General features: G+C 45.4%; 5 protein-coding genes and 1 long non-coding RNA gene across 8 annotated transcripts; 2 read left to right on the plus strand and 4 right to left on the minus strand.

Moving 5' to 3' along the window:
- Positions 1–467: 467 nt before the first annotated feature.
- Positions 468–3,594, minus strand: LOC6738791 (phospholipase B1, membrane-associated). The gene is made up of 4 exons (XM_016169208.3): positions 3,292–3,594; positions 2,149–2,349; positions 1,023–1,820; positions 468–917 (listed from the first exon to the last, which is right to left on the minus strand). Exons 2-4 carry the CDS (start codon positions 2,335–2,337, stop codon positions 642–644), a joined length of 1,263 nt encoding a protein of 420 aa, XP_016032605.1. The 5' UTR covers positions 2,338–2,349; positions 3,292–3,594; the 3' UTR covers positions 468–641.
- Positions 3,595–5,250: 1,656 nt separating this feature from the next.
- Positions 5,251–15,288, plus strand: LOC6738792 (tuberin). The gene is made up of 15 exons (XM_016171765.3): positions 5,251–5,467; positions 5,529–5,659; positions 5,725–5,976; positions 6,036–6,172; positions 6,230–6,404; positions 9,616–9,822; positions 9,877–10,791; positions 10,859–11,465; positions 11,528–11,727; positions 11,785–12,041; positions 12,102–14,181; positions 14,243–14,386; positions 14,516–14,686; positions 14,742–14,837; positions 14,903–15,288. The coding sequence occupies exons 1-15, from the start codon at positions 5,413–5,415 to the stop codon at positions 15,023–15,025; spliced, it is 5,550 nt and encodes a 1,849-aa protein (XP_016032606.1). The 5' UTR covers positions 5,251–5,412; the 3' UTR covers positions 15,026–15,288.
- LOC6738793 (peritrophin-48) lies at positions 6,629–7,974 on the minus strand. The gene is made up of 2 exons (XM_016169207.3): positions 7,819–7,974; positions 6,629–7,760 (listed from the first exon to the last, which is right to left on the minus strand). The coding sequence occupies exons 1-2, from the start codon at positions 7,823–7,825 to the stop codon at positions 6,709–6,711; spliced, it is 1,059 nt and encodes a 352-aa protein (XP_016032607.3). The 5' UTR covers positions 7,826–7,974; the 3' UTR covers positions 6,629–6,708.
- Positions 8,228–9,470, minus strand: LOC6738794 (ketohexokinase). Its single transcript, XM_016169206.3, has one exon. The coding sequence runs from the start codon at positions 9,406–9,408 to the stop codon at positions 8,290–8,292; it is 1,119 nt and encodes a 372-aa protein (XP_016032608.1). The 5' UTR covers positions 9,409–9,470; the 3' UTR covers positions 8,228–8,289.
- Positions 15,289–15,374: 86 nt separating the features above from the next.
- LOC6738795 (ketohexokinase) lies at positions 15,375–16,827 on the minus strand. 3 transcript variants are annotated; one of them, XM_039294016.2, is made up of 2 exons: positions 16,738–16,827; positions 15,375–16,475 (listed from the first exon to the last, which is right to left on the minus strand). In XM_039294016.2, the coding sequence occupies exon 2, from the start codon at positions 16,452–16,454 to the stop codon at positions 15,534–15,536; it is 921 nt and encodes a 306-aa protein (XP_039149950.1). In that variant the 5' UTR covers positions 16,455–16,475; positions 16,738–16,827; the 3' UTR covers positions 15,375–15,533. The 3 variants fall into 3 exon arrangements, with proteins under 3 accessions (XP_039149950.1, XP_039149951.1, XP_039149952.1); XM_039294017.2 differs by lacking the exon at positions 16,738–16,827 and having other exon boundaries at positions 15,375–16,257; positions 16,317–16,455; XM_039294018.2 differs by lacking the exon at positions 16,738–16,827 and having other exon boundaries at positions 15,375–16,260; positions 16,317–16,453.
- Positions 16,828–17,378: 551 nt separating this feature from the next.
- LOC120284808 lies at positions 17,379–18,719 on the plus strand. Its single transcript, XR_006541792.1, has 3 exons — positions 17,379–17,684; positions 17,811–18,021; positions 18,076–18,719. It is a non-coding gene; the product is annotated as an uncharacterized LOC120284808 (long non-coding RNA).
- The last annotated feature ends 7,704 nt before the right edge of the window (positions 18,720–26,423 follow it).

Genomic DNA, 26,423 nt, shown 5'->3' on the forward strand with positions numbered 1-26,423 from the left:
ACATAATAAGCGTTACTATTATTTAAGTTTCATTTTCACGGACTCATTAGGTTTATGGCATTATTAGGAGGTGGGATACCACTTGATACACTACACATCTACCGGTCATCAAAATAAACGGTTAGCGTGTTAAGCGAACTTTTAGATATGTAAAGGTGAGAAAAGTTATTCGATTGAAACGGGTATATTTCCAAGATACTAAGATACTTAGATGAGATACTAAGATCGGAAATATCTGATCCCTAGCAATCTTGTTTCTCGCTGTGTTGTATAATTACAACTACTCCAATCCGAGCTGATATTATGTTGCTGGCTTGGCTTAGCATATAAATAGGTAATCAAACGTCTCATTATTATGTATCACTTGTACTTCCATAGAAGTTTTCCATACCCCGCCAACAGAAATCCACGTGCCCACCGCTTCTATGCTAGTGATATGGAAATTCGCCGTGCAAAATTCACTCACGTAGTTCAAGAATATCATTTTATTTGACTTTCTGATTCTCGTCAAAGTTTTGTATTTACACTTGGCATACGGCTAATTAGGACTACAAATACACAGGCAAGCTAGCGAAGAAGACTTAGGTGCGATATCACAGGGAGTAATTCACGGAGGAGAACGGGCCCCACTATTTTTTGGATTAGATCACGAACTCCGGACAACTGTTCTCCCGGGTGATCAGGAACGGGCGCAGCTCGCTGGGACAGCGGAAGGTCTCGAACAGATGGGTGGCGAAGCCGCTCTTCTCCCCGGGCAGCTCCAGCATATTGTTCCATATGGAGTTGGCCGCCGCCGCATGTCCTCGCTGGCTGAGATGGAAGCAGTCCTCCGAGAAGAACCGGGTATCCGTCTGGCCGGAGAGAGTGCGTGGGAAGTCCTGGAACTGCGAGAAGGGCTGTACATTTATCGTAAATGTCTGAAAAAAATAAATAAATTCGAAACATTTTAAAATTACATTCCAATATTAAGCAATTGTTACCACACTTAAATTTGTAACATCGCGACCAGAAGTTAAGCTCACCTCGGTGTTGAACTCCTCCCTGTTGGCAATCTCAAAGTCCTTGGCTATCCAGCGCTTCATGATCCCCTCCAGATAATCCAGCTGGCCCTTGCCCTTGCCCATCAGACAGGGACACTCGAAGCGCAGGGTACTATAGCATATAGGAGGCAGACCAGTGAGGTTGGTCAGGAAGCGGAGATTGGGAGCGGGCACTATGTTGAGCATGAGGCGGGGCACATTGTCCCTGAGGTAGCGATAGGTCTTCAGCATATTGCGCTCGTGCCAGTCGACGGTCTTCTCCGGATCCGGATAGTAGCAGATGTCCGTGCAGAAGTCGTTGTTGCCAATGAAGAGGGTGACCAGTTTCCAGTCGGAGGTCATGTTCACCCTCGGATCGCGTTGCATGCGCCGAACCAGGACCTTGGCCATGTACGGCATATCCCTGGACATGGCGGCCAGTTCGGCGACATCGAAGCGCGAGGAGCGGTCCGTTGAGATGCCGTCCTTGATCGCATAGCCGTACAGGTTTGGATTGAACTCCTTCAGGATGTTTGGCAAAGTCAGGTACTTCCTCCAGTCGTACTGCCCACCAATGGACCACACCACGCCCCTGTTCTCCACGGTCACATGCAGTAAGTTCGTGGCAAAGATGCCGTTTCCGGCGGTCAGCGAGTCGCCCATTGCTCCGATCACATCGATGTCTCCGGGTCGCAAGCGATGCACACTGGTGGGTCGCTCCGGGCTCCTCTTTCCGGGTCCGTGGTCCGCATCGCAGAACTCCAGCAGGGCTCGAGTTCGTGGGTTTGACTTTTGTGTTTTCTGTCGGCAATCAAAATGGAAATCGAAAATTAAGTATTTTTAAATATTTATGTTCTTCAAATCATCCAAAGCAGAAGAAGAAAAACAGTTTGTTAGGTCTCAATCCATAAGAAACAGCAATACTCGTTTACTTGAAATGTGAGTATGATATTTTTTATATTTTTAATAAAAACGTATGTGTATAAATTTGTACATTTTGTGGGTCATTTAAATTGTCAATTAAAATGAAATAACAGTACACTGACCGCATTTCCATAAGTAAATTCTGATCGGAAAGTATTGGAACCAAATCCGGATCAATGGTTGCATTATTGTCTGCTGGACTTACCCCCGCGATTTGCACGCGCTGCACGTTTTGTGGATCGTCGCCAGATCGACCGGTAAAGGCCAGGCCCAGAAGACGCAGCGGTCTGTAGACGTTCTTCAGAGCCACGTCCAGTGACGTGCGCTGTGACGTCACATGGCCGAAAGCGAGCAGGAAGAGCAGGCCAAAGCAAATTAAGCGACTCGATGACATCTCGAAAGACAGCTGTGGCGAGGGAGATAAGATAAAAAGCCGTGTAAGTCTCGACCAGGTCTGTAAAAACGAACCCCACTCCACGCCGTACACTTTCGGTTTCGCTGGTGACGTGCTCAACTTTGAACCAGTTCCCCAAACTTGGCCAAGAAATTACACAGAAGCCGCGCTCGGACCCCTTCAGTTTATTCACCTTTGGCTGTTTTTGGCTTTTGTTTTGGCATCGGCGGCTTGAAGCCGACTAATTTTAACATTTCGGCATTTAATAATATTGACCACGTTATGCTAATTGATTGCTATGGTACAAAATATGTGGTGGAGCCATAGATAAAGCGAAATGACTAATCAATTTGGTAAGGTGAGAAGAGTATTTTGATGAAATTCCTAGATACTAATTTCAATAAATATTATGGAATATTATGTATAAATACATGCATCTTACGGGCTTAAATCCAACTAAAAATAGCTAATCACAAGTTTTTAAGTCACGTATTACTTTACCTAATTTTAAGTGCTCAAAAAAAAAAGAGGAACCCATTCGGTTTAATTGCCTTTGAAAGTTATTCCACAAGTTTCATTATTTATTACTGCTCTTTATGAAGATTTAAGTCAACACCATATTTTATGCATTCAACTCTTAAGACGTTCATTAAATTTGCAAAAAATATAAAACGTTCAGTTCACAAAGTTGCCGAAAATGGCCAAAATTATCCAAATTATACTGGACTGCAGGCGGAAGTGTCTAGGAAGGGGGAAACCGAGTCAGAGCTACATAAGACATCTAGAGAGCGTGCCAAATCCAGTTGTGATAAAGATTGATTTAAATTTCGATTTCGTTTGGCTAAGCGAATTTGCTTCCTTTCAGCCCCACACGAAACAAAAGACTTAGGAAGCGAACGCGCAAATATAGAACAACGCGAAACCAAATACTCGTATGATACCCTCTTATCATACCTCTTATCTTATGCAGGCACGATTAATTATCCGCAGACGGATTTTCGAACTTGATATATTTCACTTGACTTATTTTTGGCGTCGTAAATCTTGCAACTCTTATGCTCACACACGAATTGCACAATTACTTGAGATGCGATGGGCACCGCGAGTCCCGATCGAATATTCCAGGCCAAAAGCGCGATGAGCGTCCGGCTCCGTCGATGGCTTAGAACGAACTGCTGGGTAGAATTTCTGATTATGCTGATTTTATACGGAGTCCCAGCGGGCAGCGCTCGTCGGTGACTACGCATAGAATAAAATGGAATACCACTAAAAACAAAACCACAATCATCGCATGTGCGGGACTGGCGAAACAGAACAAAAGTAGAAAAATATATGGCCATATATATCGGCTGTCTGAGACTCAGATTCAGACTCACATTCACATACACATACCGGTTGAAGCCGCGACTGCGAAGCGCTAAATGTGATGTTCACTTTCGTTGGGCCGATAAAAATAGTCTGCCGTCCAGATGGGCTGCCATTACACCTGTCATGCGTGGCTATTGCGATCACGATCGCGATTCTAACCAGCCCAGTCATCGTGCCTTGCGGTCAGTCCCTGGTCTGGGATGAAATCGGACATTGGTTTTATAAATAGAAGAGCTCAGACTTTGGTCCAGACGATATGCCCGTTTATAGCCGCTAATTGGCCGATGGGGATTTTAATGGCCGGGAATGCCATAAAAGAGCCAGAGATAAATGTACATTTGCATCGGCTCGGGAACAAGATGATGATCGTTTCCGATTTGGCCAAACTCGCGAATAACACTTCCTATACAAGTAATCGAGACCCTGTGCCTGCCTGCCTGCCTAGTGCAATTGACTAACCTTGTGTCGATACAATCATAACGGCCAGAAGCAATTAAGCCAGACACCGAATCCGGAGAAGAAGCGACAGCAACTTGTTATAAATCAACGAGCCCAATCGACACGGAGGAACCGTCGAAGCTCGGCAACACACAGTCACATCGAGTCGAGTTGGATTTTTGGCAGATTTATGACGTAGGCAGAGTGGCCGAAGATTACTCATGTATGTGTGGCATGCTAGATGTCACTTTGGAGGATGATCCAATCCAATCCGATCCAAGACGATCCGATCCGCCATCCATACAAGTGCCGACACTAATGCTAAAAGTGCTTTGGTTCCTGATATCACTCAATTTGGGGGAGTTTAAGTTGTGTGAAAGAAACGTGAAGACGAGTCAGGTTAACAATCATTTTGTTTAATAGTATATGGACTCACTCTTACTACTTTAAATGAATATCACAACATTTTTACTGGCATATTTCCATTCAAATAGGTAATAAATAAAAATGAAAGTCATTCAAAGACTTAAGGAGGAAAATATATTGGGTTGATTCTGGCCTTTTTCCCTTCTTTAGGTTGTTGTAATAGTGGGATACTTTTGTTGTCCTTTTTTTTTTATGAAAACAAATTCATTTGTTCATAAACTTCCGTCAAAATCTGCCGAAAGATTTTTCTATTTATTCAAGAAAATAAGTAAGCGCTCTTATTAAATGCAAAAATAAAGTTTAATTATTATTATTAAATATATTTATCGATTAATCGTTGTTATTCTAAAACTGCAAACTATATTCTTTTCTGCCTCGCAACAGAAAACAAAAATGTAAGTAATCACAAGCACATTATTAAGTTGTTAATTAAGTTAATAAGCTAGTAAACAGACAAAATGTTGTAAGTATTACCGCAAATCAAAATATATTCAAAATCGTGTGGGAAAACGTTGAATATTAGAGGAAACACGAAATGCAATACTCTTAAGTTTTGATATTTATCACAATTAATTTAAATTGAATAAAATAATACAAACGCAAAGTTTGCATCGAATTCAAATTAAGCGGGAAAGTGGTGAGTTTTGCAGTATTTTTTTTTGAGCTCGTGCGGACTTGAGGTGAAGTCCACATCGCCGTCTGGTAACACTGCGCTCAGCTGTTTAGTGACTTCCTCTGTTCTGTGCTGTGTATAATTTGTTATTAGGACCTAGGCTAGGAATTACTGGTTGCACACACTCAGCGCCACTGCTCCACCGACCACCGCCCTTGCAAGGACCCACCATGAACTCCAAGGACAAGTCGAAGTTCAAATCGTTCATCAAATCGCTGCCGGCAGGTAACAAAGTGGGTGCACCATTGTGGGCCAGAGAACTCAATTGGGATTTCGGGATTCACAGGTTACGTGGGCGAGCGGACCCTGCGGCCGGAGTTTGAGAGGGAACTGCGCCCGGAGCAGCCTGTGGCCCAACGCTGCCGGATGCTAAAGGAGCTGGGCGACATGCAGCTGCACAACTTCAATCTGGACGAGGTGCGTTCCTTCGAATTGGCGCCATGCCATGAACATGTGTTGATTCTCGTAATTCGTCCCCACAGACCGCCATCACCATTCTGTTTAATCTCACCAACGATCTCATCGTGCCCAACAAGCCGGCAGAAACACGCCAGATTGCCTTGAGCTTCTATAAACGGCTCATTTACACACAGTACAAGAACCTGACCATCATGCGGGAGAAGTTCTTCCTGGTCATCCAGAACCACGAAGCCCGCGAGGATCTACGTCACCTTCTTGAGCTGCTCGACACCCTCACCGACAATGGGAAGGATATCACAAACTTCGAGGAGAAGGTTGGCCCTAGATCTGGTTTAAATGAATGGTGACTTAACTGTCTTGCTTCCTCCCACAGATTGGCAAGTTTATGCTGCTCTGGATCCCAGCCATCACGGAGGCCAATCTGCTCACCCCCTACCTTGACATTCTGGTCAACCTGATCAAGTTCAATGCGGCGCATCTGGACAAAGACATCCTTGTGGGCATCGTGCAGTGAGTGGCGCACTCTTTAACCCACAACTTTTGTTTGAGTATCCCTTCTTTCCCCAGGAACGCTTGCGACCTGAGCTGCAGCGTTACCGTAAACGAAATCGGTCTGCAGTGCCTCACAATTCTGGAGATGGTCATCGGGTACACCATCTTCCCAAGCGAACCGCTGCCGCAGTGCATCACCACCTTGTGCCGGACTGTGAATCATGCTCCCTACTGCCCGTCTTCTTTCAAGGTGAGTGCCTAAAACATGAAATGATTGAACCATCGAGTAATTGAAGCTATACAGGGTTATGAAATTCCAATTGGTCAATTATAGCAAAAATAGGTAGTTCTTTTTAGAAAATGTAGTTAGTATTTTGATCATTTCCAATAGAATACATTCAGTTTGAATGCAAATATACATTTATTTGACAGTTTTAACCATTTGTAGTAGAATAACCTCAAACAGCAAGCAAATACAAAATTATTTCGTTCCCTTTATTAATTGTTAACGTGATATTGCTGTATTTAATGAATGGTTGCTTAGAACTAATCGGTTACATAGAAATGAACTTCGACGAGAACTTATCGTAACTGCTCACTGCCTCAGCTGAGGGCTGTGGAAGTTTGTCATTAGCCTGCGACGCTGGTAATTCCTGGTCGCGGACCACTTCCTTTTCGGAGTTCTTCTGAACCGGCTTGTGTCCCTGAATCTTTACCTTATGTTTCGCCGGAATGTCAATCTGGATATTCTGCTCCACCTCCACCTGAATATTCTCCTCCAGCTCCAGGTCTTGTTTCTCCGCCTGCAGAGCCTGGCAATCGCTTCCCAGATCAAGAGCGCAGTAGCGCCGTACTGCATCGAAATACTGACCCCTGGGACAGCGCATTTCCAGCACCCGCTTTTTGGCGCATATGTAGTAACGTTGGCAATCTCGGCTGTGCGGTGCCAGGCGGCTCCCCGTCCGGATGCACTCGTCCATAGCAATAGCTTGCTCTGTGAGTGTCGGCATTGTCGGCTTTTCCAGGCAAATTCCCGTGTGATCCGGCACACAGCTGCTCACTCGCTCGTCGAAGTAGTCTCCTGATGGACACTGGACCAGCTCCGCCTGTCCGGAGTGACAGCGGAAATATGTCTCGCAGTCGCTTGGATTGGCCAGAGTGGCATTATCAGGCAGCACACAGCTGCACTGATGGGCTGCACTTATGGCCACTGGCAGGCAGGCTCTTCGGGCTGGATCAAAGTAGTTTCCGACGGAACATTTGGCCACGGCGAAGGATCCTCCCTCCAGGCATTGTCGGTATTGCGTGCAATCGCTGTGGACTCGCTCCACACTATTTGTAAGGCCACAAAATACGGATTCATCTGTGCACGCTCCGGGTACACAAATCATGAGCTTCTTGCTAAAATGGTACTCCGCCGGACAGCTGAACTCCTGGAAGGGCAGGTCATCGTCGCCAGTGCAAACATAGAACCTTTGGCAGTTGTCCTTGTCGGGCAGCATTTGCCAGGGATCTGATATCCTGCAGATAGCGGATATATCTGTAAGTTCGGCCCTAACCGATGCCGTGATGATGGCCAAAAGCAGCCATGTAACTAATAAGCGATCTGGAAGGAGCAAACACTCTTTGATCACACTGAAACCAACGACTCTTACACCACTCACTCTCCATTTTCGTCAGATGCGCGTTTATGCTGGGAATCCGTCGAATGCGGCGTTGATTGCTAATGACTTGGCTTTTTATGTCCTCGCTTTGATTGAGATTTTTCAGCCCATTTGGCAATCGCTGGCAGAGATTGCTCCGACATTTGTTTTTTAATACTAATGAGTATTCTGCTCAGTCTTTATCTGCTCGATATTTCCTCCACTTATCGAGGGCTCCGCTGACTTCAGCACTTCTTATCATTCGACATGTTTGGGCCGATGATTAACCCTATTCCCGAAATAAGAAGTGATCATTGAATCAGTGGCCCCCAGGTGGAAGAACTGTATTCAAGGCCCATTCGATACCGACGATAAATGAGTGGGGCGCTGACCCAGTTCCCTTCAAGTGACCTTAGTACAAGGTTCCACCTTTTGGTTAAACCCTTTATTGATTTCAGTTACGTGTAGAGTAGATTTTATAAAACCGTGGGCTTAAGTATAGTAACAACCAATCAGATCCTTGGGCATACACCGCAGCACATCGAATCCGTTTCCCGTCAACTTCAGAGACGACGCCCGGGTTCCGTACTCGATAGCATCCCTCAGCCGCATCTTTACCTTAATCAGTGCATATATCACGGCCGCTGAGAAGGTGTCGTTAACGGCCACAACGTCCACAAATTTGGGCGGGATCTGTGAGCCCACCTTGAAGTAGGTGTCGTCGGCCATCAGGCAACTAGCGCCTTCCATATAATTATTGTATATGACGACGGGTTGGTTGTTCAGCGGTCCCGGGCAATATCCGCTGGAATGCTCGTCTGGGGGATCCGGAGGTAGATAGGGCATCTTTTTGGGCTGGTTTTTTTCCCATTGAGTCCGTGCTCTTCGCATTTCATTCCTAATCGCCCAAACAACCTCGCGTCCATTCATAAAACAGTACGTACGCATCATGGTCTTCCGGGCGAAGACGTAGTCCACCATACTGGCCATCAACATGGTGGCCGGCCGCAAGTTGTCCAGATCCACGGAGAGGGTGATCCTTGACTCGGGGCAGCGCTCGTTGAATTGTATGACCGCCAGGACCATGCGCAGCATCTCAACGGGATTACGACACTCGAAATGTATCCACGAGTACTTCTGGTAGTCCACGGCGCCCACAAACTGCTGGTAGGTGAGCTCCTGGTTGGCATTGGCGAACTCCAGCAAGGTTCGTGTATCCACGTTCCGTTGGACAATGATGCTGCGGTGCGCAGGCCGGTGATTCGTCAGCGGGCAATGCGAAATGTCGATGCCCTGCGATTGAAATCCATTCAGCAGGCTCTCGAACGCCCTAACCCTGCTCAAAACGCCGAGGAACTCGCACTCCAAGCCCAGTCGCCGCCACACGGTGCATATGTTGGCAGCGGGACCGCCGCGCCGCCAGCTTCCCTCCGTGGTGCGCTGCACCTGGCCTGGGTAAAGAGGCAGATCCACGATGGTGATCATGTCCAGCGTGCAGCTGCCCACAGCCAAAACATGGCGCTTAGGAGGTGGCGGCGGTGGCGGTGGCTCCGGCGGCAGGTGAAGTACCTTCTTTACGGTTATGAACTCCTTAACAATTTGCTTTTTCATTGTGGAAACTTCTGAATTTCGACACTTGCCAAATGTGTTTGTAAGCAGATTGAAAAATCAAAGATATTTAAAGTGTTACTCATTTCGTTAACAAGGTGCAGATGCAATGTAATTACCAGGCCTAACTAGTACTCTCTGTCTGGCTTTAATTGTTTCGTTGGAAAGAAGAATAATATTTAATCATGTGTATTTTTTTCAAATCTCCAGATCATGAAGAACCTCTTGGGCACCCAGTTGGGATACCATTCCATGAAAATGATGTGCAGCATCCTCAATGATCGGGCTCTTTACGATGATGCCCACCTGTTGCGTGGGGCTGTGTTCCATCTAAACATGAACATCTTCGGCTCGAACATTATTTTCCAGGTTTCACCTATGACCTATGCAACGAATGTGCTGACAGCCTTCCTCCGGGTAAGCCTGAAATTCCCTACCTAAACCTGTAATGTAATCATTGGTTTTCCACAGGCACTTGACAGTCGTCAGGTGATCGTGACCTTCGAAGTCATCCTCAGCGTTCGCATGGTGATTACCAAGCGGCAGCTTTCTGAGATCATTTGGGATCTGATCTGCGAGATTATGTCCTCGATCGTTAGCAACATCGAGTATTACGAAGAAGTCAACATAAACAAGGATCGTCTGCATCACCTGCAGATCAATTTCCACGAGAACATCGACTGCATCGAGAAGCTGTTGCAGCAGGACCGATCCCAGATTCTGGGCAATGTGGAGCGCATCTACGATCTCATCGAGCGAGTGGCCGACCGACGCCCGGAGGCCTCCGTTCTCGCCCTAATCGAGTACCGATCACGACGGGTTACAGCAACGCGGCCAGATTGGCTGCAGGTGCTGGCCCAGTTCGTTCGCCGCTACTACCGCATGTCCAACGTAAACGTACGCATTAAGACGATCGAGGCTCTGGTGCGCATTATGGACCAGAACCGTGCCTGCTATGAAGAAGAGATCCTCAGTCGCGTGGTTCTGTCGCACCTTTCGCATATCCACCTGGAGTCCAGTGTGCAGGTGCGAGTGGCAGTGGCCCGGGCTCTTTCCAATTTTGCCACCCACTGCGACACGAAACGGTGCATGGATCTGCTGGACATCCTGGAGGCGCTCATCAACCGACCCTTTGAGCACACGCGACACGGATCCTCATCTGGAGACGGTACTCTGGCAGAAGTGACCGTTGGATTGGTCAACAACGAATCCGAGATCTCGGATATTATCGCCGCAGTTGATGGCTTGGTCAAAGTGTTTGCCATCAAGCTGCATCGACTGCCAGCGATCCATGCTCTTAAAATATTTAACATTCTAATGGACCACATGGAACTGCACTACGAACGACCAAAGATTTTCGAACACATAAGTGTTGTGCGCTATAAAGTGAGTCAAAATGATCATATTGTCGCGAACCCTCGTGTACTGAAACGTTCTTGGTCTACATTTTTAGATATTTGCTTGGTTGCTTAAGGCCCGGGCCAACGGCTCCTACCATATTGGTTATCCGGAGGGCAGCAACGAAGTCGTGAAATTTAGTCCTTACCTGGGAATTGATTCACCGCTGTTGCCACAAGCCCACCCCACAGCGATATCCATACGACGAGTCTGCAAGCTGATAGTGAGGTGCCTGGAACACGACACCGATTATCAGGTGTTCCAGCTAGTCATCCGGGAACTGCCGAAGGTGCTGCAAAACAAGGCGCTGGTGCAGGGCAACGACATCGAGGAGCTGGCCAACACGCTCCTCAAGATCAACTTGGTTAGCAACAACAAGTTCAAGCGGCCCACCGACGAGTTCCACGCCCTCGTATTGCCCGCCATAGCTTCCTTGGTTATCTATCACGAAAGCCTGCAGCCGCAGCAGCACTACGGCATTATAACAGCTCTTAATTCGAGGGTACTTACTGGCATTGCCAGCGTCTGCATCAACACCATGACCATCCTTATACTTGAGATGCCGGAGGCGTTGATGCGAAAGCTACCGGACGTACTGCTCCAAATGAGCAAGATGTCGGACACGAATGCACTGGCCACTCCGGTTCTGGAATTTCTGTCGTGTGAGTAACTTAGATCGAAGATCTTTCCGAGTGACTTAATAATACTTTTCCCCTTTGTTTAGTGCTTATACATCTGTCCAAGCATCTCTTCGCAAACTTCACGTCCATGCACAACATGTACGTGTTTGCCATCACGCTGCCGTACACAAAACCGCATCGCTACGATCACTACACAGTTTCCTTGGCCCACCATGTCATCGCCGGATGGTTCCTCAAGTGTAAGCTGGAGCTGCGCAGGAACTGCGTTAACTACATCAAAAGCGTGGGTATAACAAATTTGCATTTCGTTACTTGTACTGATTTGGTTTTACTTTCTCAGTCGATTCAGTCGAATGCCAAGATGTTGTCCAGCGACATTGTGAACCTTAACTCCTTAAACGAGGATTCATCCAATCGCAAGCGGAGCACCAGTCTAACGGAGCGCGGTAGTCGCAACAATGCCAATGCCTGGAACGATCTGGAGATGCGGCCGCAAATGAACAACGGTCTACGCAACTTCCACGCCGAACTGGCAGAGACGTGCTTTGATTTCTTGGCCCGACACACTTATTCGCCTTGTCCGTCGATGCCCAAGCGGTGAGTGTTATTGTATTACAACATATCTTAGCAGTTAAAGATGTTACCTTCCCTTTGCAGTCTTCCAGCGGCGGAATTCCTGCTGAAGGACGGCGTCTCGCAGACGTGGCTAGTGGGCAACAACCTGGTGACCATCACCACCTCCGGCTGTCCGTCGGCGCCCACGCGCAGTGGGCTTTGCGAACGATGTGCCCAACTGGGCAAGGCTCCCAGCATTAGTCTGAACTCGAAGAGCCTCAGTGATGCAGCTCCTCCACTTTCGCCAGAGCGGGAGAGACGATACACCAAGGTGAGCCTGCAGCACAGCAGCGGCAATGAGTCGGCTGGCAGCACGGAGCTCACCTCCTCCTCCTCGTCGAACTCAGCAGCCGCAGGTGGTCATCCACATCGACAGATCTCTAACAGTTCCACGGCATCGCTAGACGCGCTTTCCCGTCGGGGATCTAATCCCGAGGCCTTGGGCGGTGCCTTGGGCGAGGGGCCGCATACGGGGAGCAACACCTCACTCCTGGGAAACTCTTTGTCCCAATCCTCCGTCAGCATGAGCCCTTCGTCGGGATCCGTAGTGCAGCAGCCGGTTTGCGTGCGCGCCTGCACTGGCTGGGCGGAGGTGTTGGTTCGACGGCCCACGGGCAACATATCGTGGATAACCCGCATTCAGAACCCCATCACCAACGATTGCTTTGGCCAGGAGTTGCCGTTCAATAATGTGGTGTCCCTGTTTCTTCCCACTGCCCATGGCGGAGTTTTTGGACCGGACAATACCATTCAGGTCCCACCACATACGTTGGCTGATCCCGAACCGGAACCAGAACCAGAGGTTAATGCAGCAACGGCTCCTCAGGCAAGTGCACTGCGCAGTCGAATGGTTGCCAAGGCTCGTGCCCTTCAGCGACAGGAAGAAATTCACTCGGTCGGAGGGAATGGAAATGGCAACGGCAACGGTAATGGTAATGGTAGTGGAAATGCTCCCAGCACTGGAGGTGCTGCTGCCATACCCATTCCGCGGGTCACAGCATCCGGAAAGCGTGGCAAGGAGGCCGCTCTCTGTGGAAGTGTGAGTGATGGCGAAGCCGACGACGACTCCCTGGCCTTTGAGGATGCTCAGAGTCGTGCACGAAATCCCGTCCGACGGGTAAATTCCAGCCCAGAGATGAGTTCCAGCTGGCGGCAGTCGTTCCTAACCAACAAGCCTACGCCACTGTCCCAGGAGCCCGTGAAAACCACCGCCGATGAACCGCAATCGCTGTTGACTTTGAAGAAGAAGACTGTTCAGTACAGCACCAAGGATATGCGTGTGAGCTGTGAGGCCATTCCGGAGGAGATAGCCGGCTCCACACCACCGTCGCAGGCCGCAGCCTTGGCCCTGCAGCCGGAAAGCGGCACCCTACCTCCCAAGCAGCACTCGGCGGACGATGTCAGCAGTCATGTGGCTGGAGGAAGCAACCTGCAAGCAGGAGGGTCCACGTTAAAGCTGGGTAAACCACCGCTGTCGCCCGGGCAACCGCCTTTGCTGGGCACTGGTCGAGTGACCAGTTTTGGAGGCACCTCTGTTCCGCAGCCCGGTGCACTGGCCAAATCGAGCAGCAGTGGCAGCAATGGCACCAATGTTGGAGTGATAACCTCCGATTATGACAACGGCAACAATGGTAACGGAGACATGATGCGAGGTCGTTCGAAAACCATTTCGGTGGTGCGGGAGGTGAACAACGGAAATACGCGTCCGCCGCCGGCCAGCAGTTTCCGGAATTTCGGAGCCGCAAAGCCGCCCATCAACGCCAAGCTGTGCATGAACCCGAGCTTTATTTTCATGCAACTGTACACCACTGGCCAGCTGGGTGTCACAGATGAGCCACTGAAGGTGGGTCCGGAAAACAGCAGCGCTGTCTCCCTAATCGACTTGGTCCCACCGTTCGAGACGCACAAGATCGGCGTGCTGTACGTGGGCCAAGGGCAGTGCAACAACGAGGTGGAGATCTTGCGTAATTCGCACGGAAGTGCCAGGTATGTGGAATTCCTGCGTAATATCGGCACCCTGGTCAGTCTGAAGGAAGCTGAGCAGAACAATCTATTTATAATGCTGGATAGAAACGGAGCAGATGGCAAGTTTGCCTATATCTGGAAGGATGACATACTACAGGTGAATGGTTAGCCCCAACTGACTTACAAAGCGAGTATGTCCAATGTATTTTTCCTCGTAGGTTACGTTCCATGTCGCTACGCTGATGCCCACCAATCTGCAGGATGATCCCAACTGCAACGAGAAGAAGAGCCACATTGGCAATGACTTTGTGAAGATCATCTACAACGAAAGCGGCGAGGAGTACAATCTAAACACAATATCCGTAGGTTTTACAAGTCCAAGGAGTTCGAGCTGTTTGCTTGTGCCCAATCCACACTCAGTTTGAATAATATCTCTAGTTTCTTTTCTAATTGTAAAAAGCCAGATCTAATTCCATTTATTACTCTTCCAGGGCCAATTCAACTACGCCTGCGTAATCGTGGAGCCACTTGACCTGAACTCGAACAGGGTGTATGTGAAGGCGCGATCGGAGATTTCGAAATTCGTGTGCCACGCAGAATACCGGATAGTCTCCGATCGCAGTGCTCCTCTTTTGGCCCGACAGATGGCGCTGCACGCCAATGTGAGCATAGGATCTATTGCTAAGTACGGTTTTCATTAATTCCAATAAATTACAGCTCGCGTCGCTAGTCTACCAAAGTGTGCAGAAAAAGCATCCGTACGCATCGAATTGGCTGGAACGATTGCGCAAACTGAAGCGCCTGCGATCGAAGGTAAGATATAGTTGAGATTTAAAATGGGTTGATAAATATTAACCAATAAACAATCCTATAACCAGCTTATTGAGGGACTAAACAGCCAGCAAAAATCCGGAAGCGCCTCGAGCGGCATCGGAATCAACGCCTCAGCCATTGGTTCGGATATGGACGACCAGCGAGGTGACTTCATTAAATACACATAGACAACAACGAGAGGCTCCCAACTGGACAACTATTAAAAAAGAGCAGAGGACCTATAGACGCATCCTGCCATGATATCTCTTGATTTCCGATTTCAATATTACCTTAATGGCAAAGCAGGGGATTTAAGAACATCAAGTCTGTCCAGACCAACATAAGAAAATCTTTGCCTAATCAATGATCACGAAAATAATTATAATATAACATAATGAATTTGACAAGTTTATAAAATTTGTGAGAATACATAAGCGCTGTTCATTTCCAATCCGATTGCATTTTTGGGTAAAGGATTTTTTAACTATTTCGAGAGATGTCATCATTTTATCATATAAATCAAAAAAATGTTTTACATATTCTTTAAAGCATTCTTAATTGAGCGTGATGCACGTATTAGTTTATTCTGTTTAACAATCAAAAATGTTTAAAGCAATTTGCAATTTTTGTTGCCAGGCTTTTATCTTAATAAATTCCTTCAATGTGACTTAATCTAAGCTAGAATTAAACCAATATTTACTTGGTTAAGCTAAGCTGTGAAATATGTTCGTAGCCGAATCCAGTGATTTTGTGACTGGCGACTCGGTTGGCAAAGTCAACAGCCTCCGCTAGACTTCGTCGAGCCTCGAGGGTGGCGTAGATGAATCCCGCCATGAAACTGTCCCCGGCTCCCAGCGTGTCCACCACCTTATCCTGTTTATAGGATGACATTTCATAGTAGTTCCCATTGGCATCCAAAGCTCCAGCTCCGGCGCTTCCCCAGGGACAAATGAAGACAGGTTTCGGACCACCTCCTGGAATTTTGGAGGCCAACTCCTCACACGACTGCCGCGGTGTCTTCCAGCCCAACTGACCAGCCAGCTCCTTGGAGAAGACCACAAAATCGCAGGGCGCACACAGTTCCTGGTTCTGTTCATACCTCGTTTCGAAGTCCAACGAGATAATGATGCCTTGACCGGTCCTTTGGTTGTACTCCCGGATGCTTTGCATCATCTTTAAGGTGTGCGTCGTGTTGCGAGCCTCGAAGTGTACCCATCCATACTGCGAAAGGTTTATTTTGCTGAAGTCCTCATAGGTGGTCTGCGGGTAGTCCTTATTGCAGTGGATAATAGTGCGGGTGCCGGAATCCTGAGCCAGGATCACCGAGGAGAAGGGCGGATCCCTGTCCGTAAAGGGACAGTCATTCGTTCCGATTTCCCGCTTCGAGAGATCGTCGAGAAGCACTCGGAATCCATCCGACCTGCTGAGCATTCCAAAGAAGTCCACCTTGCACCCAAGAACCCGGAGCACAGTACTCACATTAGAGGCGTTTCCGCCACGTTGCCAGAATCCGTCCAGGCAACGCCGATCGGTGTCCTCCTTGGGATAGCTCCCGTTGATGGTCACGAAGTCAATCACCGTGCAGCCCACGCAAAGTACGGATTTCACTGGGCTCATCTTAGTCGGGTATTTTGTTCACTAAAAAATTATTTACTTTCTATACATTTATGAGGTCGTTTTAATGTTTGAATAAATTGTTCTGTCTTGTTACTTAGTACAAATAAAGTGAGTATAATTAATATTTCATATATTCTAAATAATTTTTACTGAAAATCTGTCATTTCCTTGCTTAACTTAAAATTAGTAATATTAATTTTGGAGCTGTGCAGTCAATGATATTGTGTGCCGGCTATTTTGTTCTAGTTTTTCAGCTCAATCTAATCAAAAATTCGATTTTCACCTGCTTTGCACTTTATTTGTCGATCGAGTTTTACAGCTGTTTTTGTTTTTAACTTTTCTTATCGCACATATGTATGTACATATGTATGTATGTAGAGAGAGAATCTAATTAAGCGCTCGCTCAAAACAGTGAACACTCGATAATATGGCAAGAGTTAACTAAATATTCGACCTTCATTCAAAATACTGAACTGGATTTTAATGTGTAATTTTGAGCAAACCTGATTTACTGTTTTAGCAGTATACGTTTTCCATTGGTATACTGCTAAAACAGTTTACATGATTATACAGCTCATTATATGTGAAGATGTTAATTTGAAGTCCCATGAATTTCTAATGAATATTGCTGATTAGCCAGTTTTAGTATTTCGTGGTTAACTTTATCGAGATAGCACTGTATTAATCAGTCTCAGCCGCTGATCGCGCTCTTCGGTCATAGACAGTGTGACCGATGAGCGGAAACATTATAATATTGCTTAATTTTTTAAAAATCACTGTAAGAAAATGGGATATCTACTTCTAACCCTTACTCAAAATGTACCAACCTAATTAAATCAAATATTAAACGTATGCTTTACATGGTTAAATTGTATTCAATAGTTTATCTAAAGAAAAATAAATTTAGTTTTGAAAAGTAAATCATGGTAGCCTGATTAAATTCTTGCCAATACAAAACCAATTAAAAACGAAACTAATTTTAGGTGTGCGACAACTTTTCCAATTAGACGGATATCACAATAGGAGTTCAGTGGCGTCGAAGTTTACCATAGATATTATAATAATTTACCCGGGGTGTTTTGGTCCCATTCCAGCGAAACTTAGTCAAGCCGCAGACGCACACCGTGCAACATGACGGGGCACAAATTAAAGGATGCCACGGCAAATGTCCCGACTAGACGCACATACAGCGCACAACAGACACATGTGGCAGCTTCGTCAAGTTGCACAGTGAGTTCAGCTCAGTCAGCGGAAAAGCCTGTCACCCAGAAGGGAGGATTGATGGCTCATGACTGTGTGACTGCCAGGCCAGTGGCTACGAAATAAATGAACATTTAATTTCGTTTACAAATCTAGGTAAGCCACAGCTGACCTCTTTCGAAATCACGTGTTGAGTTTCAAAAACTGGCTTTGAATGGTCGGAAATTACTCAAAGAGCATAGTAAATACATAACAAATACCAAACCAAATTCAAAGCCTTCTCTCGTGGAAATCAAGTGCTATTAGCTACTTAATCATACTCGAATATTGCTCATACGCACCGTGTAAAATGAGGCAAGGCAGCAAGGTAAGTACAAATAAGCAAGGTAAACTTAAGAGAAAGTAATTTTCATAATTTAAGGTACTCAGCACGCCGTGTTACGCCCACCTTACCCCTATTTTAAAGTGCCTTCTGTGGCGTGGAGGCCGACTTAAAGCGGACACAGCCAAATTTTCAAATTAATGTAAAGCGTGTCGGGCCTGGCCTAAATACACTACCCTTCCCCAAGCCGACGACGACTCGGTTGATGCCACAAATCGATAGCTTAACATTTGGCTGGGCCCTTTGGCCGGGGTAAACACCTTCTTGGGTACCCATTTTGCGGCACAGAATTATGGCCGGAAATTGCCTTAAAGTGTCAATCAGTGTAAACGTTCTTAATAGGTATTTATTTTTGCCATTTTAATTACCCCGCCCCCCCGGCGAAGTCACTCCCACCCACACCTTTGTCGGCGGACAACGAACTGATGAAAATGCCTGATGATGCCTTAATTACGTTCCCGAGAAAAAGAACTCATTTCCGAGTGAATTTTTCATTCAGCATTTTCGGGCTGTTATTGCAGATTATTTACAATCGATGGCAAGGTGATCTGTTGACAAGAAACACGTGACTTACTATATTAGGCTTTTAACTACGGATTATGCTTTTTAAATATTTAACACTTTAAAACCTAGTTACTGATATTCTATTTATATAAAAGTTTTCAAAATAAGAATTAAAGAAAATCAGAAAGTACTGAACAAGTATTGAGCATGCAATTGCTGCGTGATAGCTTTGATCTATTTCCTATTGGTTTTCCAAATTGAATTTAATATTTTAATCTGCACAGTAGATATCTGAAGCTATTCAATGTTGGTTTTGCTAGGCAGGGCCCACTGTTGCACGATGGGGGGATTATCGAGTGCGTGCTGGTCTTAGTTACCGAACTCAACATTTTCCATTGAATGGCAAGTGGCAGTGGCGCAGGACTCACCAGCTACAAGGGCCCAGAGCAACTGTTAGCACAGCCCAGTCAGTGGTAATCGCACTCCGGAGAATCCTAATCCCAATCCCCGAACCGCCCGAAAGAGTGAAAGTTTGCCAGGGGCTCCGTGTATCCACATATACTGTGCGTTGCACGGGGGAGGACTCCATCCTTCCACATACTCACACACACTCTGTGCAGGTGTTTTCTATCAACGCGTGAATACTTGTTTTTTTTTCTTCTGCTGCAGGGACCTCAGGTCTGTTTTTTTCTACTTGTTAACTGCGGAGCTAAGCATTTGACCCAACACCAGTTGATTTTATTATCTTGATTTAATCAAAAGCATCAAAAGCCCAGGATAACTAGGATGACCTTATTACTACGGAATGATTATATAACCTTTATGAAAGAGCCGCTTTTTAATATTTTATCATTTTATATTTTATAGAAAGGACTCTGATTTATATAGGCCATTCCATCTGATTGCCTCAGCATATCAAGAACATCAGAATGCACACACAACGCATAAATAAAACCATTCGCACCGTTGGCCGGGCCAAGTCCCAATCCTTTACTCCTGCTTGCCAATAAAAATATATGTCCTTGGATGATATTCCACCGAGGGGCGGACCTTTGAATGGAGCGCCTCTTACTCGTGACGAATGTTTTTAGTGCGCGCTCTGGGGAGCAACAAAATTAAATTGAATTGTGTCCCAGACTTTTTCTCACGTTCCAAGTCAGAATTCATAACTCATTTCTTGAGTGTTTAATGCACTCGGAAAATACCGTCAATGGATTGGAGTTTCCCAACGAAGGAGACTCATAAAGGTGCTCGGTGAGTCGAACTTTTCCCAAGTTGGAGTTTAAAGTAAAGCAAGTGCTAAAGCTCCCATTATCTTAGAGCCTATTAAATTAGTATTCAATTTGAAGCATTAAACCAGTACATGTGGATAAGCAGATTAAAGTGGCGAACGCAAATTTAATAACTCGTATTTATGGGCCACATACTTAATTCAATAATTCAACCGATGTCACCTAACTTCTTTTGCGAGGATGTAGAGCGCCGTATTGGTGGCATATAGGAAATTCCCGTGGCGCAAATTAGAGAAATAAATTATATTTATCAATGAAAGCCATAAATAATGTTTATTTTCGCCCGTGACAGGGGAGGACATCCACACACCTTGCTGACGTCGATTTGCGATCTGGTTTGTGGGAGTCTCTACTTTTCGGCTGGCTGGAAAGTGCGCCTTCGTGAAAAGCCCACAAAGCATCAATCAAAGGAATTAAATACAATTATAATTGTCTGTCACCGTATCGAGATGAAAAGCCAGCCGCAGAGGATTTTCCGAGGCGCCACCACTTTTCCTGGCAGCCCATCCCAAATTTGATAAAGTACGCACTCGAACTTAGGGTGAACCTTGTCACTGTGCATAATATATTATATAAGGAAATACATTTTAAACCAAGTTCCATAAAAAACCAAGATGAAGAGTGAAACGCTAAACTGCATTTAAAATACTTTATTATGTATGATGCATATTTTATAACTCATACGCATGGTTGGTATAATGGTTCTTAGTTATAAATTTAATAATAATTTTAAATATAAATCAGTTTTTTGCATGAATAATTGAAAAACATAGGCACATCCATACATATGTATATTAATTGCCTGCTATAGTTTTCAAGTGATGCTAAATAAATCAGCGTGAAGATGAACTCCTGAATACAACTTTAATCCCGACTTTCACTGCGAATGTGATGAATCAAATATTTTAATTCCATATAAGCTAAATAGGATTACACTGATTTGCTTTGTTGGTCTGGCTGGAATTTGCGTTGAAAACTGCAAGTTGGAAACATTCTGCTGAATTTCAAAGAAGCACAATTTGTTAGTAACAGTGGATTAATATAGAAAGTATTGTGGGAATTTCCAAGTACATCTAAAGATACATCTTAGCTTGGGAAAAATTCGAATAAGGTTAAGTGTTGCAGTCCATTTTCACATTTGACTTCATCTCCACATTTGTACGTGTGTGCGGGACAATGGAAGAAAGGCCATGAGTGAAATGGAAATTTGAAAGACCTTCTGCAGATGTGCATCCTGGCCAGAGTTCTCCTTTTTTTGGCATTCCTCCTAAGTGAATTGAATCGAAAACAAACGGAGAATGGCTGCGCACTTAGGCACACAGACGAGCCACCGCAGGGCTGGGAAAGTACGAGGAAAATGTTTAATTTCCGGATGCACAGGCCGTTGGATTTAAAGGAGGCGGCGTCGAAATGTATGCAGGAGTATCATGCAGATGCTTCCGGCACTTGGCAACATGCAAAAGGTCGTCGGGTGGGCGGACCATTCGGTGGGTTGGCTTGCCTGGGTCGCTCCAAGGGGTGTTGCCCGTGCTGGTGACCAAGAGGTCAGCGCTCGCAGCTGAAAGTGAAGCGCAATTTCCGGCACTGCGATTCCGACTTGAAAGTTTAGCTAAAATCATGCAGGATCAAGCATTTGACATCCGTAATATGTTCTTACTTGAATTCATTATTAGTAATTTAATATTGTACTTAACTTATTTCGTTGCATATGCTTCAAGTGCCTTGTGTGGAATCTGAGAACCGGTGCAACCGACATGTCCAAGTCCTTGCCACTTCCTGGTCCATTTAACTGGCCAACACCATCGAGGACCATTCGGTGACAAAGTTTGAACGGTAATTAGGCTTGAACAATTGAGCCCGGCAATGGGCAAACAATAAACACTTAATGCATTGGCACGAGTTTAATGACACTTCACGCCGGCGGCGATGACTCCTCGCTCGGGTAACAACAATTGGAAAATTAAACAAAGCCAGTCCAGATGGGTGGGTGGGGAGAACACCCCCTCAGACACTTGCACCCAGACAAATTGGGCCAAAGGATGGCAAATAAAGGACGGAGAATGGCTGCGCAGAAGTGTCACTGCGAGAAAAGATGGTTTCTCTGACAAAAATTCCAATTAAAAAATAAAATAATAAATCGTTGCAAACAAGTATGGTGTAAAAAGAAAATTGGCTAACTACATTTAACCTTATTTATCACTAATATTTCAACAATAACTAAAAGACGATTGCTCGTTCTTCCGTAAGTTCTCTCACTCAGTTTCCGGATCCTTTTATTGGTGTGAATACTTCGAATGTGTGCGGCAAGTTGGATTGAACGCCGGCCACAAGGTGTCTACACAACAATTTATAATGGTCGACTGGCAGTCCAGGAACACAGTCGGCAAACAAACAGCCGCACATCAGGAACCGAAGGACGAAGGGACGAAGGTGGCGAGAAAAATACGGGATAATAGCGCCAGACGGCTGCAGTGCCATTTCTCAATCTCGAGCAGCAAGGAGCAAGTGACCAAAGTATCCGGCGACCAACGACTGCCCGTCAAGTCGAGGACTCGGCGACACTTGGACACCACAGAGGTCCCTTCTGGGGCAGCCACCCGTCGGGTGAACTGGGTGGTTCGCAAGTGGCAAGGTGAGTGACCAGTGTTTGTTTACCCTCCGCAGTCACTTCGCAGCTCGGCTTGTCCATATTAATGGTCTGCGATGGAGCGTGTAGGTTCGGCTCTGAATCTACTAAGATCGATACAGCAAAAGTGGAAATTAAATTTGAATTTAATTCAGAGTGCCAGGCAAATCACAGAACAGACTGGCTTTAAGCAGAGTTAAAAGGAATTAGGTAACGAGTCCTTCCATTTCAATTAGAGTTGTTAACTTAAAGCTTAATTATACACTTTTGGTTAGCCACAAATAAATCCCCAACTTGTAATGGAGATTTTGCTACATTCATTTTCCTTCGACAATTACTATCACTTTCAAACCCCAGGCAATTTTATTGTTACATAGGTAGCTAAAATCAGTCAAGCCGAAAATTCAATACTCTTATGTGCTGTGCTGGACCTGAACTCATAAATAATCCAAAAGGACCTGCACACTTGGCCTTGAATGGGTGCAGTCGGGGAGAAGCCATCGACATCGTGGATATTTATTACACTGCCGTTGATATGTTAAACAAATGTTCCGTGACGGAGATAAAAAATTTCAGCAAATACGAGGCCACTGATGCAATGGAAACTCAACTGTTTTCCAGACATCGCTATTGTCGTCGCTCCGCACCTGCCAACTGACCTTCTTTAGATTTTTTTCTTTTTTGAATGAGAAATGCAAAGCAGAGGAAAAACCAGCAAAATTGAATTAATTTTTTTATGAACACCAAATGGGTTTCAAGTCACAGCTGCCTGACTTTAAAGTGCAATTGCAGTACTTTCGGGTAATTAAATAAGCGGATTGCAGGCAGGGTTTTGGCAAAATCAATAATTAACACATTATGCTGAGATTGAAATTCGATTGGGATAATGGTGACCCAACTGCTTTAAACTATTAGTACTATTAAACTACTATTAAGCTATAAGTACACCCAGAAAAATTGAGAACCACGAAAGAACGTAGATTGGTTGTACTCAGTGGTATCAATCATTCTCTTGAGAAGAAACCTTCTTGATTTCGAGATGAAAACTATCTCAAGTGATAAAAGTTTCAGATTGAAGACCCGATACTGCTTTAAGATTTTGGAAATGGGAAAAAAATGGGAGAGAAAGGTAAATGAGAGCAAAGTCATTTGCTATATGAGAATGGCACAATCTCGATCTGATCCTGGCTAGATTTCGAGATCGAAATTCTCAAATCGAGATCGTTGAGAACGGTTTTTCTCTGAGTATCTTATACTATAGTTTTGGGCAAAATTCCGCATTAATCTGCATTGCAATCCTTAATGTTTAGGCCTTTAAGCTCGACCCTGTTCATCAACCAAAGCGGAAGAGAACCCCTTTTTACAGTCTATCCTGGAACAACTCTTTGCTTTAATCTCATCTCGGGTCGCGTCGAACAGCCCATCGAGTGCGGTACTCTGGAGTGGCGAACGCTCTGAAGGAATCCTCCGCGAGCAGTTTAGTGGGCCAGCCGGTTAAAGTGCTCCGCGACGGGATGCGTGGATGCATGGATACGTGGATACGTGGCACTCACAAAGGAGGGGTGGAGGAGGAGGAGGAGGACCCGGGCCAGAGTGTTCCCTGCTCGGGGCTCATTATTTCCCCGAGTAATATGCTAAAATGACGGGAACGCACTCACACACACGGACGGAGCAGACGTCTGGCTTTGGCCGGAGGCAAAGCGCCGGGCTGGGAAATGTTTTTAATTGAAAGGAACTTGCGAGGCGTGCCTGCACATGGAGGTGGGGCAAGTGCCGGAGAAGAGTGCCGTCGGGGGACCGGGAACTGGGCTAGGGTTCAGCGTGGTGTCGACACTTTCTGGGCGGAGCGCCAGGTGGATGTCTCCGAAAGAACTGTCAGCGCGAAATTGTTTTTAAAGCCGCACCTGGAACAGCTAGCTAGTTTCCATTTGTTTGCCTCAGTTTCAGCTTGAACTAATATTTGCACAATCACTTTGGTTTGACTTTAGTAAGTCAGGCGGACGAACAATCTGATGATAGCTTTATCAACCAGGAGGAGCAGTGGAGATTGGGGAAAGACACTGTACATGTACTGAAAATTTAAATATTTCCATCAAGTTGTGAAAAGGTAATGATGTTCTGCGCATTGCATTCAGCTAGGAAACAAGGTCAAATTGCTAAATTCTACATTCTCCGTAGTTCCAGCTAGCCGAAATCCCATTTTCACGATGAGCCCGGCCAGCTTCAGATGCTCCAAGTGGGTGTGCGCGGAATGGAATTCAATGGGGATTCGCCGTTCCGAGTATTTTCCGCCGGAGTGCGGGCTCGCAAATTGCGTATTTTTATGACTGCCATTATGAGACGTCTAAATATAACTATCGCAACCGCGGGCTATCGCAGGGGATCCGCGTATCCGAGGCAAGCAGCCTGACTAACTGCCAGCCGGAACACTTCAATCGCAGAATTACGACATTTATCATAATGCCTTTCATGCGGCGAGTGGGCGGTGGGCGGTGGGTGGTTGGTGAATAGGGACCAGGGGGCGTGGCATGCAAATAATCCTCTTGGCTGCTGCATGCATCGCCTGTTTAAAGTGTGCTCCTGGTGGTGGTGGCATGCAGTGTATAATACTCCTGCCAAATGCAGCGATAAGCAGGGGGAAAATAATTTATTAACTCGCCGTGGAAACTGTAAAGATGCGTTTTTATGCGGCGGCATAATCTACGCAAAATATGAACTAAAAGGATGCCAGGCTGATTAAGCTAGAAAGAACTGTATATATACTACTACTTCAATTGCATTCCCTTGGAGTGCTTGACAAATTGAATGATTAGTAACTTTTAATGCCAAGCATATACTATTATTGCTCAAAATATTCAAATGGCTTAATCAATAGTTGGGCTACAGCTTTACAATGAGTAATTGCATCAAAAAGTCAGGCCAATTAGTAACGGCTGCTGCAATGACATTACTGCCCCAGCACGATGCTCCTTCATTTATCAAGTTGCATCCTTGCCTCTGCTCGGTGCCTCCTTCGATATCTCTGGTTGGCTGCAGCTGCCACAAAACTTTTTAATGGTTAAATAAGCGACGTTGTCCAGCGCAGTTGGCCCGATGTCACTGGAGAAACAGTGATTTTTTATTTATTTGGCCACTTTCGGTTGGTAATTGGTTTCGAATGGCATTTGTTTAACTCGACAAAGTGAATTAATCCGGGCTAATTAATAAAAATATATAAAGCGAATGCCAGTTTACCAATTTACTCACCGTGCTCGAAGTGAATTAAAGAATAAGCGCAGGGTATTTGGTTGTTTACATTACAAATAATTTTGATATTTATTGTTCAAGCGTGTAAATAAAGCTTTCTTGCACTTTACTCTTTGTTTTTGTTTTTGTATTTGGTTTTTATTCCTTTGTAAATAAATTGCAAGTAGATATAGTTGCAATAACATTTAAGTTCAACTTCTAAGTACCGCGTACTATATATATTATGTATGCGTATGCCCCTTGGATGAATCCGAGGAGAAGATAAGATATTTGTACACGAATGTATCTCGTTACGGGTTAATGTGGCTAAAATACGATCTCAGCTCTACGCAGCCCTAAATATTGGTAAGTAATCGTACATAAAAATACAGTTAACACTTTGTTGTATTGCGGTTGTATATTGTAACTCTTGTGCCTCCAATGCAGATGCAGTTCGTCCTCCACATTGTACCATATACATTTATATAAATATAGTCCCTTATACATAAGTGGTGTGTATATATGTACTCGTTTGTCTCTCTATATGTAATTTAGAACTTATGTCACGCTTTCCCATTGGGCTAATATGTACAAGTCGTTTGGCCAAATCCAAAGCCTCACTGTGGTGTAGTCCCTTAAATCAAAACTGATTCCGAAGGAAGAACAATATATGTATCTTAGTTTACTTTCCAATATGTTACGGTATCTTAGCTCGAAGGATATTCTTTTTGATCTCACAG

The sequence above is a fragment of the Drosophila simulans genome, chromosome 3L, assembly GCF_016746395.2.
Source record: "Drosophila simulans strain w501 chromosome 3L, Prin_Dsim_3.1, whole genome shotgun sequence".
Classification (NCBI taxonomy): domain Eukaryota; kingdom Metazoa; phylum Arthropoda; class Insecta; order Diptera; family Drosophilidae; genus Drosophila; species Drosophila simulans.

Bases quoted from the DNA above. Each gene is read 5' to 3' on its own strand.
- LOC6738795 (XM_039294016.2), bottom strand. From the start codon at position 16,454: ATGAGCCCAGTGAAATCCGTACTTTGCGTGGGCTGCACGGTGATTGAC.
- LOC6738792 (XM_016171765.3), top strand. From the start codon at position 5,413: ATGAACTCCAAGGACAAGTCGAAGTTCAAATCGTTCATCAAATCGCTG. The intron at 5,468-5,528 runs GTAACAAAGTGG...CGGGATTCACAG, and splicing joins CATCAAATCGCTGCCGGCAG to GTTACGTGGGCGAGCGGACC. The intron at 10,792-10,858 runs GTGAGTCAAAAT...CTACATTTTTAG, and splicing joins TAAGTGTTGTGCGCTATAAA to ATATTTGCTTGGTTGCTTAA.
- LOC6738794 (XM_016169206.3), bottom strand. From the start codon at position 9,408: ATGAAAAAGCAAATTGTTAAGGAGTTCATAACCGTAAAGAAGGTACTT.
- LOC6738791 (XM_016169208.3), bottom strand. From the start codon at position 2,337: ATGTCATCGAGTCGCTTAATTTGCTTTGGCCTGCTCTTCCTGCTCGCT. The intron at 1,821-2,148 runs GTAAGTCCAGCA...GATTGCCGACAG, and splicing joins AGCGCGTGCAAATCGCGGGG to AAAACACAAAAGTCAAACCC. The intron at 918-1,022 runs GTGAGCTTAACT...TATTTTTTTCAG, and splicing joins GGGAGGAGTTCAACACCGAG to ACATTTACGATAAATGTACA.